The sequence below is a fragment of the Rhinichthys klamathensis genome, unplaced genomic scaffold (genome assembly GCF_029890125.1).
Source record: "Rhinichthys klamathensis goyatoka isolate OS25496 unplaced genomic scaffold, OSU_Roscu_1.1 h1tg000366l_1, whole genome shotgun sequence".
NCBI lineage: Eukaryota > Metazoa > Chordata > Actinopteri > Cypriniformes > Leuciscidae > Rhinichthys > Rhinichthys klamathensis.
In genome coordinates this window covers 597,501-611,682 of record NW_026606875.1, presented here as the reverse complement: position 1 = coordinate 611,682, position 14,182 = coordinate 597,501, and the positions used below count along the sequence as shown (strand labels likewise).

Here is a 14,182-nt window from a genome sequence, read left to right as displayed (position 1 = left end):
TTTATGCACATGTTTTCCTTTCAGAGAAATTTGTAGCACTCTACAATAAGGTCTCATTTGTTAACATTAGTTAACGACCTTAGTTAACATGAATTAAGAATGAACAATACTTCTACAGCATTTATTAATCTAAGTTAATATTAATTTCAACATTTACTAATACATTATTACATTCACGTTGTATTTGTTAACATTAGTTAATGCACTGTGTGAACTAACATGAACAGCTGTATTTTTATTAACTAACATTAACAAAGATTACTAAATACTGTAACAAATGTATTTCTCATTGATAGATAGTTAGTTAATACACTAATTAATGCTAACTAATGAAATCTTATTATAAGTTACCAAGTTTTTTTTCAATGCACATTTTAATAGCATTTCCATCCAGCTTTTTTAATATCCCCAAATTTGCATTAGAATGTGTGGATGGATGTGGATTATAACATAACTGGTGTTCTTTAACTAACTTGCTCAGCAAGATGTGTCTTCACACTGTAGTCTTAACCGCTAGTTCTTTACGACTGGTCATAATGTTTTAAAGTCAGTTCCAGAAACTGGTCTAACTTGAAGTCTAAACTAGGCTGTGTTTCTGAAAGACGAACCGACAGTGATTGCGTTGAACGTGAGTTTGCGCTGGCGTACTTGCGTAGAGTTTGTTTGGGGCACGAGCACCTGTACGTGGAGGAGGTAGAGCGCCGTCTAAAGAGTCTTTAACAAGAACAACCTCGTCTGACACCAGGACTCGAGACCGACCGAGGCGAACAGCACCCGAGACTCGACAGATAAACACAACAGCAGTCTCGTTAGTTCTTCAGTCGCTCGGTCCGCTCGGAGACGAAGTCCTTCAGTGGTTTCACAGGAAGCAAACCGGACCCACTTCCAGCCGCCGCTGGTCTCCTGGACTCGAGGGAATGAGACCTTGAATGTCCACGATGGGAAGATGATGCGTGTCCTGCGTTTGAAACAGGAATCGGGACTGGTGCCAGCCGCCGTCACGGATCTGTCGGGAGAAACGTCAAGATTATCAGATTTTACAAGGGAAAATAAATCACTTTGAATCAAAACAACAACAACAACACAGATAAGTTAAAGGGATAGTTCCCCCAAACATGTAAACTCTGTCAGTAATGACTCTCCCTCATGTTGTTCAACCCCGTAAGACTTTCGTTCATCTTCGGGACACAAATGAAGATATTTCTGAGTAAATCTGAGAGCTGGATCACTCCTCCATAGGCTTCTAAGAGATTGAAACTTGCCGGCCCAGAAAGTTATTAAAGACATCGTAAGTGAGCCTACGTTCTGACATACAACACAGAAGCGCTGCGCTGTTACACTACATGAACTCACTCGAGGCCCACACAGAAGAACATGAAGAGTTGAATAAAGTCGTTATTTTTGTTTGTTTTTGCGCACAGAAAGTATTCTCGTCGCTTGATAATCTTAAGGTTGAGCCGCTGTCGTCACTCGGACTATTCTAACGATGTCTTTAATAACTTTCTGGGCCGGCAAGTTTCAATCTCTTAGAAGCCTATGGAGGAGTGATCCAGCTCTCAGATTTAATCAGAAATATCTTCATTTGTGTCCCGAAGATGAACGAAAGTCTGACGGGGTTGAACAACATGAGGGAGAGTCATTACTGACAGAGTTTACATGTTTGGGGGAACTATCCCTTTAAATCAGTGTATATTAAAAGTTGGTAACACTTCACGATAAGAATGAAAAGGTTAGCAGTTTGACGATAAAAAAATCTCTACCTTTAATTATTACATTATTTAAATTAATACAATTTAACCTAACTGTGATTTTGTATATGTATATTTCAACCGCCAGAGTGGCTAGTAGGAGTGACTGCGTTTAGGGTTGGGTATCGTGTGAGTTTTAACGATTCCGATTCCAATAAGGTAAAACAAAACTTGGATATCATTCACATTTAGGGCTCTATCTTACACGCGGCGCAATGCAGCACCAGGCGCAACGCAAGTGTGTTTTGCTAGTTTCAGCCCGACGCAATTTTCATTTTCACGTCCTTCGCCACGTTGTTTAAATAGCAAATGCATTTGCGCCCATTTGTGCGCCCATGAGCTGCCGGTCTGAGAACGAGTGTGTGTTCAGGCGCGTTGTTGGAGAACTGAAATAGACTGAGCCGTTGACCAACTGAACCGGCTCTAAAGTCAATGGCGCAGTATTTTTTTATTTATTTAAAGAGCGCGTTAGTAATGTGCGCCTATAAGCGGGTCCACAACGCGCGTTACACTCTGCTTATTACCAGGCTTGTGCACAATTCAGAATTGAATTGAGAATGACTCCTGAATTCCAATTCAATTCTTGAATTTGAATTGAATTTGAATTGATGTCAAAAACAGGATCTAGAATTACAATTCGAATTTGAATTAAAGGAAGCAGAATTGCAATTCAAAAAAAATTCAAAGAAATTTACATATTTTAAGTGACGTGTTTAACAATGAAGCTTTACAGTATTTGTCAGATATTGCATTACATATTCTATAAATTATATTAGTTTGAACTAATATGTACAGATTACATTAACAGCAAATGTTTTCCCCCTGCAATGAATGTTAAAAGCTCGAGTCACAGAACAAATAATTAAGTTCGATTTATTGTAATTGTAATTTTGTGGAACATGATGGAACATGACTCCATTTCCCAGAATTACTTTAGTAAATTTGTAGAAAAAAAAAAATTTGAGGTGGACATTTGTTTTTATATATACCGTATATATTTTAGAACAAAATGTATGCAGGGTTGAGGATTGACTAGTTACAGGTACGTGTAATTAAATGATGTTATTAAATTACAAAATTAATGTAATTGTATTTAGTTGTATTACTGAGGTAAAATGTGTAAGTCAATTAGTTACTACTCAAATTAAAAGGAAATTGCTTTACATTGATAAAGTAATCCAAATAAAATAATCCAAACCACATTTATAATGGGTAACTTATAACAGTGAGCAATTACATTTCCAAAGTAACCTTCCTAACACTGAATGTTTGTGAGATTCAACACATTCCTTCTGTTGTGTGACTGTGTGGAATTTCTTTGAATTGCCATGAATTTAATTCCACTTCCTGTCATTCCAATTCCAATTCAACTTCCTGTGGGGCGGAGTCAATTCAATTCAAATTCCAATTCATGAATTGAATGGAGGCCAATTCTGAAATTCAGAATTTTGCACAAGCCTGCTTATATAACACACACTCTGCGTATTACACACACACACTCTGCTTATTACACACACACACTCTGCTTATTACACACACACACTCTGCTTATTACACACACACACACACACACACACACACACTCTGCTTATTACACACACACACTCTGCTTATTACACACACACACACACTCTGCTTATTACACACACACACTCTGCTTATTACACACACACACTCTGCTTATTAGACACACACACACACTCTGCTTATTACACACACACACACACACACTATGCTTATTACACACACACACACACTCTGCTTATTACACACACACACACTCTGCTTATTACACACACACACACTCTGCTTATTACACACACAGGGACGCAGCAGCACACAAACATGCCAAATATGAAAAATAAAAGCATTACAATGTAAAAGATTATTATTGTGTACATAAAGATATGGTGGAATCCGGCTTGTCCCGTAGACGGTCTACTTGCGCACTTTTACCTCACGCACGAGCAGATCCGTGTGCGCTCTGGAGAAGCGTTCGGTGTTCATGTAAATAGCGAATCCGAATGGGAGACGAGACTCTAATTGGTTTAACGCACGTAAATCCCAAAACACACCCATTACTCATTAAGAGAATAGAGACGACACTTTTAGACCATGCGCCGGGACCACCGACCATTTGTCCCGTCGTTAAACTAGCAAAAGTGGATTCGGACACGCCATAAGTGAACTTGGCTCTTTATACCATGCGCTTAGACCGTTAAAATAGGGCCCTTAGTCTTATTGCTAAACAAGAGGCTAAAGAACAGTTACCGTATTTTCCGCACTATACGGCGCACCGGATTATAAGGCGCATAAGATACTGCAGTCAAACGTTTGACTGGGTTTGCGTTATGCATCCACTAGATGTCAACAAATGTCAACAAAACAGTCCGATAAAGTCAAACTTTATTAAGCGTTCTGACAACTCCGTTCACTCCCATGGTAACGTTGTTCAAACGTTAAAGGAAAACTTCGGTCAATTTTAACATTGAGCTCATTTTTTTGTAAATTTGGAGTGCTGTCAGTACAGAGAACAACGACAAAAACCGGTGTTGCCTACACCGTGTTATCCTATTTTTAAAATTTGCACCCTGTTGACTTCAATGGGAAAAGTTTTAAACCTGCTTTTAGCCTCTTAACAACCTTAATGTGTCATTACAAGTGCACAGCCATGAGTGAACACGGTGAATCTGACTGCAGTAAATGTGAAAGATACGAATAAAAATGATGTTTATTCAGCCAGCTCACATACCTGTATTTTCTTCCTGTTTTCGGTCGAAGTCCACAGTAGTCGACTGTCGAGTGCGCCCGCGCGATCATTGGTAACTAAGCAACAGTGGAGACTCAGACTGTCAGCTGTCAGCCGATGACGGTGCTGTGTGGTGTTCGGAGAATATCAGCTCAAATGGATAGTTCATCCGAATCAGATGTTGAACACACAGAGGAGGTTTGATCGCGCGCGCGCCAACTCGACAATCAACTACTGTGGACTTCGGCCGAAAACAGGAAGTAAATACGGGTATGTGAGCCGGCTGAATAAAGAGATTATTCCTGCCTTCGTGAAAGCTCAGATCACAGTTAAGACTGATATATCAGCCCAGGCATCCACGATCCATTGGCAGATAGAGGCGTAAGTCGCCCGGCGCGGTCTCCCCGTCTTGGTGAACGTGTGTTCACCATCCATATACAAGGCGCTCCGCATTATAAGGCGCACTGTCGTTTTTTGAGAAAATTAAAGGCTTTTAAGTGCGCCTTATAGTGCGGAAAATACGGTACACAAGGTTTAAAAATACAAAAAAAAAAACTAGCCTAACACTCGTAAACAAGTAAATTTGCAATCGCAACAAATAGACACAACTGAACACAGATACGATTGAAAGGTTCAGGTTCAGAAACTAAAATAACTGCACTTTATAAATAACTATACATTACAAATATAGTTATAAAGTTATTCAGTGTAGAGCGAGTGAGTGTTCTCTGTCTTGTGTTGTGTGATTAGTTTTATTATAGAGACGGCGGGAATATGAGCGCTGTCACTTTAAGAGCTGCACGGGTCCAACACACTGATACACACAGTCTCGCGCTCCAATGATTTACACTCATGTTGAAATTCTCACAAAAGAATTGATAATAGGAATCGAAATTTCAATTATATAACAAGTATCCGATTCGTGACTTCGAGTATTTGATCCCAGAATTGAACAACTCGCATTGAATACTGTTTGGCATTAGGCAAGTGTAACGGAGGCCAGCTAGCAGTTGCTGAGCGAGTAAACCTCACTCCTCTGATCTCAATAGGCGCTCTAGCGACAGATGCTAGAGGCTGCAGTGTCAATGAGAGAAATGATATTAAAGAATAGATTAATTCTATGAATGTACAACACCGTCACGTCAAGTGTAGACTAAACCCGGTCCTGATTCACATCTTTAATCCAGATTCACATCACCTCACAGTTGTCCAGAAGCACTTCAGGACTCAGAGGTGAGTTTTCCTCGAACACCTGACCGCTCCAGCCCTGGAAACGCAAAGCCCTCGGCGCGCGGCCGTCCGGATCCGCCGGGTCGTTGAAACAGTGGAGGGATACGCTCTGAGTGACCGACACACTCAACAAGTGTAGGAACTTCATCTGGACTTTCCCCACATCAAACACAGCCTGTGAAGACAAACAGCGTCACTTCGGAAACACACACACACACACACACACACGCTTCTTAGTGTTTATGCAATCAACATTCTGCGTTCTGGCAACTGTATGTTTACGGTCTAAGCTGACAAATGATCCGGCTTACAGGAAAATCAGCTTTAAATTAAAATCAGATTGTCCTTTCAGAGGAAATACGATCTTGAGTTTCATCAAACGCTTCTCAGTGTTTAGATAACGAGGAAACTTTGCTTGATTTTGTTCGTAAGTGTATGAAGACAGAGAGAGAGAGAAACACTTTCGCACAGTCATGTTCAGATTCAGATGCAGAAACAGTAAAACTTTAGTGAGTTTAATCAGAGCTTCATGGAAATTATGTCATTAAATGACCCGAATTAAAGTGTGAGTTCAAATTAAAATAAATGTATTTTAACTCTATGGTGCTGTTCGGTCATTTTTGCCTGAAAAAGTTGTACGTTTTGATTTTTCAGAATTTTTTATTTCAAGGTTTTGGCACTTAGTATGTGAACACACACACACACAAATCATGGACGTGATTGGAAAAGTTTAAATGGTCCTGAAAACACTTGTGTTTCTCGCGGTCAGAAATGACGCATTGGAAATGAATGGAGAGTTTCCTCTAGTGGAAGCGTTTGGTACTGCAGCCGAACACACTCTCACTGAACGCTCGTCTACTGAGATATCAGCCTTGAAACAAAACTAAAAAACCTCAAATTTGGAACACGACTTGTTTAGATTCATGCCTTTGATTTTCTCACAGTTTCAGAGTAAAAACGTAAAATTTAAAAACAGCACCAGAAGTTAATTGATTCTTATCAGTGTTATTTTAATATCATATTTGAGTATGACAGTACCTTATCAGTGGAGACGGGGTTCAGACAGGTCTGTCCTCCTGAGCTGAAGTTACAGAACACCTGGATCGAGTCAGACGTGCAGCCCAAATTCGGATCGACCCAGAACAGTCCTGATACACACACACACACACACACACACCAAAACAAAGTTGATGATTTAATGCAGTCATTCCACAAGATGACTTAAAAGTAGAGATGCACTGACACTACATTTCTCCGCCGACACCGATAGCCGATCGTTCAGAACGATATCAGCCGATAACAATAGTTTCATTTTTCTTAAGGAAAAAAAAAAATCTCTCCCAAATAATGCTGCAAACTATACAGCGATCTGTCACGTCACATTTAAGAGCGTCAAAACGCCATTTATTGTTTGAATTTTATTCAAATGTATAGAATTTGAACGCTGATACTTTGTTTCTTATCAGAAGTAATAGCACTCTGTGATTATTGATAATGTCTGATGTGGGAAAAACTGCAGATCTGGCGACCCTGAACTACAGGTGATTCATAGGGTCAAATAAAGACTGCATTAGCGTCGCTATTCTTCAACTGTTAAAGCCTTATTGTTGCGTAGACTTGCCCTAAATTCAACACGAGAGATTCTCATCACACACAGTATGAGCTGCAGTCGGACATGTTTTGATTGACAGGATAATGTATAATCTGCCCTGATCGTCGGCTGTTTTTTTAAACAATCGGCCGATAGCGAAAATAATGTATTTTATCGGCCGATACATCTGTGCATCTCTACTTCAAAGTATTTAAATTAGTTCAGAATTATGAATACAATACCAGTCAAATGTTTGGAATCAGATTTTACATAATTCGGATCCTCATATTAGAGTGATTTCTGAAGGATCATGTGACACTGAAGACTGGAGTAATGATGCTGAAAATACAGCTTTGATCACTGGAATAAATTACACTTTAACAATGAAATATTAAAATATAATAAACGTAAATAACTATTAATACAGAATATGCACAATACCTACTCGCAGACAAAAGACCCACAGACTCTCAGGAGTGTTAGATACACTAAACCCTGTTCAGACTCTTAAAGCCGAGACCTTGCCAACAGTCCTCGACACTCATGCATGATGAAGGCTAGCGTTGAGCTGATGAAGAGCAGGCTCACCGTCGCTCATCGGGCTCTGGCAGTCCAGCAAGTCTCTGCAGAAGCGCACAGGGTTGTCTCTCGAGCCCAGCGGTGTCTTCATGCTGTCCACGACGCCGCTCAGATACTTCAGCGTTCGTAAGATCTCCGCGTTCTGCTCGGACGGAGACGCGTCTGTGTTCTGGAAACTCTGAGGAGAAGAGCCGAGACTTCAGAGGCAGAGTCGTCTTTCTGCACCCGTTTGATTGACAGGATATAATCAGCCCTGACCATCGGCTGTTCTTAAACAAGAGGTCTATAGCGGAAACAATCGATACATCTGTGCATCTCTACTTACAATATTTAAATTAGTCCACAGTTATTAATACACTACCAGTCAAATGTTTGGAATCATATTTTACAGCATATTACCATCTATCTATCTATCTATCTATCTATCTATCTATCTATCTATCTATCTATCTATCTATCTATCTATCTATCTATCTATCTATCTATCTATCTATCCACTCATCCATCCACTCATCCATCAATCAATCCATCCATCCACTCATCCATCCACTCATCCATCCATCCACTCATCCATCCATCCACTCATCCATCCATCCATCCGTCAATCCATCAATCCATCAATCCATCAATCCACCAATCAATCCATCCACTCATCCATCCATCCACTCATCCATCCATCCATCCATACACTCCTCCATCCATCCACTCATCCATCCATCAATCCGTCAATCAATCCACCAATCAATCGATCCATCCATCCATCCATCAATACATCAATCAATCCATCCATCCACTCATCCATCCACTCATCCATCCACTCATCCATCCACTCATCCATCCACCCATCCATCCACTCATCCATCCATCCATCCATCCACTCATCCATCCATCCATCCATCCACTCATCCATTCATCCACTCATCCATCCATCCACTCATCCATCCATCCATCCATCCATCCATCCACTCATCCATCCATCCATCCACTCATCCATCCACTCATCCATCCATCCATCAATCCGTCAATCAATCCACCAATCAATCGATCCATCCATCCATCCATCCATCCATCCATCCATCAATCAATCCACCAATCAATCCATCCATCCACTCATCCATCCACTCATCCATCCATCCACTCATCCATCCATCCACTCATCCATCCATCCATCCATCCACTCATCCATCCATCCACTCATCCATCCATCCATCCATCCATCCATCCATCCATCCATCCACTCATCCATCCATCTATCTATCCATCCATCCATCCATCCATCCACTCATCCATCCACTCATCCATCCATCCACTCATCCATCCATCCACTCATCCATCCATCCATCCATCAATCCATCAATCAATCCACCAATCAATCCATCCATCCACTCATCCATCCATCCATCCATCCACTCATCCATCCATCCATCCACTCATCCATCCATCCACTCATCCATCCATCCACTCATCCATCCATCCATCCACTCATCCATCCATCCACTCATTCAATTCAAATTTCAATTCAAATTTATTTGTATAGCGCTTTTCACAATACATATTGTTTCAAAGCAGCTTTACAGAAAGTGCATTCCACTCATCCATCCATCCATCCACTCATCCATCCATCCATCCACTCATCCATCCATCAATCTATCCATCCATCCATCCATCCATCCATCCATCCACTCATCCATCCATCCACTCATCCATCCATCCATCCATCCATCCATCAATCAATCCACCAATCAATCCATCCATCCACTCATCCATCCATCAATCCGTCAATCAAGCCACCAATCAATCGGTGGATGAGTCCATCCACTCATCCATCCATCCACTCATCCATCCATCCACTCATCTATCCATCCATCCATCCATCAATCCACCAATCAATCTATCCATCCACTCATGTACTCATCCATCCATCAATCAGAAATCAGAGTCTAGTTGTTCATTAGTTAAACTCCAGAAAGCGGTCTCAGATCTTCACCTCCAGCTGAAGATGATCATTGGACTCCATCAGGGCTTGAACGTTCATATTAATGCGTCTCTGCGGGACGAGAAAACTATGAGAACCACACAGAAGTCGAACAAACAACCTCAAAGAAACTTCGGTAACACTTTATTTTACAATGCACATGTTAAATGTACTTACCGTAGTAATAACAGTAAATTATGCATAATTACATGCAACCAACCCTCAACCAAACCCAAACCCTATAGTAAATACATGTAGTTTATTAATATTACTCTGTACTTAAATATATAATTACACTGTAACAATGACACTATAAAGTGTAACCGAAACGTCTGTTCTATTGCAGTAGTGTGTGTGTGTTCTTGAAGACTACAGAGTTCAGGTCAGATTAGATGGGTGTAGTTTAAACAGTAGGTGCTTTGTACTGGAAAGCCAGACAGAAATACTATCAAGACAAAAGAACATCATTTTATTTGAAACCATTAGATAAAAGTGTCTAAGTGAATGCATGTATGTTGAGCTAGTGCACAATTACACAGTCACATGAATTGTTGTCTTACCGACGGGCCGGGAGAACCTGGAGGTCCCTGTCAAAAACCACAGAAAATTAGTCTCACAATCCTCTTAGACTTCATAAACATACATAACATTCATATCTTATGACTAGGGTTGGGGATCGAATACTTGAGGTCTGGAATCGGATACTTGTTATAAAATTAAAACTTATCGATTCCTTTCAACATGAGTGTAAATCATTGGAGCGCGAGACTGTGTGTATCAGTGTGTTGGACCCGTGCAGCTCTTAAAGTGACAGCGCTCATATTCCCGCCGTCTCTATAATAACACTGATCACACAACACAAGACAGAGAACACTCACTCGCTCTACACTGAATAACTTTATAACTATATTTGTAATGTATAGTTCTTTATAAAGTGCACTTATTTTAGTTTCTGAACCTGAAAATCTTAAAACACTGTTTATTTCAATCGTATCTGTGTTCAGTTGTGTCTATTTGTGGCGATTGCTAATGTTTTATGTGTTCTTGTGTAATAACTGAGTGTTTATTGTGTGTAATAATGCTGAAGTGTGTATTAGTTGGGCTAGTTGTTCTTCTCTGGTGTGTTTAAACCTCAGGCAAACGCTGTGTGTGTAAGTGTTCTTCAGCTGATGATTTCTGCTCATGATATTCAGACACAGCTTTAGCAATAAGACTAAGGCCCTATTTTAATGATCTGAAGCGCAAGTATCAAGCGTGAAACGCGAGTAACTTTGTGGGTGGATCTCGCGCTGTTGCTATTTTCCCGGCGGGATAAACGACTCTTGCGCCCGACGCTACTCTACAACGGGTTGGTCTGAAGTCGCTACATTACTCATAGGTGTGGTTTGGGCGTAACGTGCAATAAACCAATCAGAGCGTCATCTCTCATTCCCTATAAGAGCCGGCGCGCTTGTTCCATGGTGGATCGCTATTATAGCGGCGGATTAGCAGGCGCACACCAGGAGCGTTCACAGCCGAGGAGACCGGTGTTCTCGTCAGGGCCGTAAAACACAGAGAAGTGGCGTTGTATGGGGATGGAGAAACACACACACATTAGCTTCGGTTAAACAGGCGTATTAGATTTGCTCTGAAAGTTAGTCTGGCAAAGAGCTCATTCAAGCCCATTTCCAATCCGCCGAAATCGCGGCACCAATCAGAAGCGTCGGGCCGGGCTTTACACGATGACGACAGCGCTGGGGTTTTGAAGCAGATTTTGTAGCCTACATTACAGAGATGGATGCCGCCGTCGAACATCACTCGTTCCAATCAGCTATCGCGTCTGTTTTAAGCCATTTGAACGTTTCCTTTTAGTTAAAAATCTGTTATTTTTGGAGCAAAATGTATTTTCGATGCTTCAACACACTCTAACTAACCCACTGATGTCACATGGACTACTTTGATGATGTCTTTATTCCCTTTCTGGACAAGGACAGTATACCGTACACACATTTACAATGGAGGGACAGAAAGCTCTCGGACTAAATCTAAAATATCTTAAACTGTGTTCTGAAGATGAACGGAGGTCTGACGGGCTTGGAGCGACATGAGGGAGAGTCATTAATGACATCATTTTCATTTTTGGGTGAACGAACCCTTTTAATTGCATCTGAATAACGCGCCACTGACTTTAGACTCGGTTTGTTCTGGACTGTGGAGGAATTGTTTTCTGGAATAGCACCAGGGAACGTTTGCTTTTTTTTTTTTTTTACCTTATTGGAATCAAAATTAGGAATCGATAAGCAGTTCAAATTCAAACGATGCCCGACCCTACTAATGACAGACTGACCCTAATCCATGTCTGTAGCCTAATTATGATACTTGGGAAAGTGCATGAACAAAAGTCAAAGATTCTTATGAATAAGCAATGATGAGTGTGATGTACCTGCGGCCCTGGCCTGCCCTGTGGCCCCTGAGGCCCCTGTGCAGAGAAATACACACATTACAAGCTAATTATTACCTAGAGCTTTAGTCTGAATTATGAAATCAACCATTCTGGAGTTTAAACCCACAGACTTTCAGACTTATGCTTATGAGTCATAAATCAATCAGTATCAGATTATGACTTGATAACATAATTAGTGATGGGAAACGATGATTAATCACATCCTAAATAAAAATGTGTGTTTACATAATATACGTGTGTGTACAATTATTTTGTATATATAAATACACAAACAAAGCATGTACGTATTAAAGAAAAATGTGTTATTCAACATAAAATATTTATATTTATGTATAATATAAATAAAGTATGCATATGCAAATATTTATTAAATAAATACATGCATATGTGTGTGTATTTATATATACAAAATAATTATACACAGTACACACACATATATTATGTAAACACAAACATTTATTTTGGATGTGATTAATCGTTGCCCAGCACTAAAAATAATATGCCATGATTAATGAGCACATTATATGTATGAGCAGCTCCAGCTTATGTGTGTGTGTGTGTGTGTGTGTGTGTGTGTGTGTGTGTGTGTGTGTGTGTGAGTGAGTGAGTGTGAGTGAGTGAGTGAGTGAGTGAGTGAGTGAGTGAGTGAGTGAGTGTGAGTGAGTGAGTGAGTGTGTGTGTGAGTGAGTGTGTGTGTGTGTGTGTGTGTGTGTGTGTGTGTGTGTGTGTGTGTGTGTGTGAGTGAGTGAGTGAGTGAGTGAGTGAGTGAGTGAGTGAGTGAGTGAGTGAGTGAGTGAGTGTGTGTGAGTGTGTGTGTGTGTGTGTGTGTGTGTGTGTGTGTGTGTGTGTGTGTGTGTGTGTGTGTGTGTGTGTGTGTGTGTGTGAGATGGAGCGCTGGCGCCCTCACTAGTGTTCTGGAGGCTGTTACACAAGTCCGTCTGAACATGCAGATATTCATTAAATGAGCGGAAAGATCCTGATTTCTGATCTGGCATGAGAATAAACAGTGCTGTGATATATAAATCATATCTTACCATCTCTCCACGGCTTCCTTTCGGCCCTCTGGCACCCTGAGACACCAGCAAAACATCATTTATCATCTATTCAATTCAATTCAATTCAATTCACATTTATTTGTTTAGCGCTTTTCACAACACACATCATTCCAAAGCAGCTTTACAGAAAACACACGAGTCCATATTAAAGTGTACAGAGATCTGTCATCAGAGGAAACTGTCTAAGTTATCATATTTCATATATCATAGTATTCATATTTCATCAGAATACTTACAGGCTTTCCCACCGGACCGATCATTCCCAGCGGACCGACCGGACCAGAGAAACCCTGAAACACACACCAACACATGCGTTAGATGAGAAGACTCGCTTACGTCATTATAAGACAGACGAGACGAGACGCACCAGAACACCGGCCGGCCCTTTGGGTCCAGGAATCCCAGTGAGCCCGAAGTCTCCGTTTGGACCCTGAAAAACACACACACACACACATAAAAAAACATTTTTGTAGATGTTAAGTAAAACTGGAACTAGTAAAAACATTTAATTGAAATAAAGTTGCAATAAAATAAATTTGAATATTACATGAACAACTTAAACTTAACGCACACACACTCACTCACTCACTCACTCACTCACTCACTCACTCACTCACTCACTCACTCACTCACTCACTCACTCACTCGCTCACACACTCACACACTCACACACTCACTCACTCACTCACTCACTCACACACTCACTCACTCACTCACACACTCACTCACACACTCACTCACACACTCACACACTCACACACTCACTCACTCGCTCACTCACTCACTCACTCACTCACTCACTCACTCACTCG

The 14,182-nt window shown here is 40.8% G+C and overlaps 1 protein-coding gene across 1 annotated transcript in view; it reads right to left on the bottom strand.

The window, feature by feature from the left end:
• Nucleotides 1-591: 591 nt before the first annotated feature.
• The window catches only part of LOC130069411 (collagen alpha-1(XXIV) chain-like), a 145,806-nt gene continuing 132,215 nt past the window's right edge, over nucleotides 592-14,182 (bottom strand). Inside the window, exons 51-60 of the mRNA XM_056233278.1 lie at nucleotides 13,738-13,800; nucleotides 13,607-13,660; nucleotides 13,350-13,385; nucleotides 12,295-12,330; nucleotides 10,433-10,459; nucleotides 9,885-9,944; nucleotides 7,907-8,075; nucleotides 6,766-6,875; nucleotides 5,696-5,902; nucleotides 592-1,006 (exon numbers count right to left, since the gene is read on the bottom strand). Coding sequence (XP_056089253.1) covers nucleotides 860-1,006; nucleotides 5,696-5,902; nucleotides 6,766-6,875; nucleotides 7,907-8,075; nucleotides 9,885-9,944; nucleotides 10,433-10,459; nucleotides 12,295-12,330; nucleotides 13,350-13,385; nucleotides 13,607-13,660; nucleotides 13,738-13,800 — 909 coding nt within the window. The 3' untranslated portion in view covers nucleotides 592-859. The remainder of the gene's footprint in view (nucleotides 1,007-5,695; nucleotides 5,903-6,765; nucleotides 6,876-7,906; nucleotides 8,076-9,884; nucleotides 9,945-10,432; nucleotides 10,460-12,294; nucleotides 12,331-13,349; nucleotides 13,386-13,606; nucleotides 13,661-13,737; nucleotides 13,801-14,182) is intronic.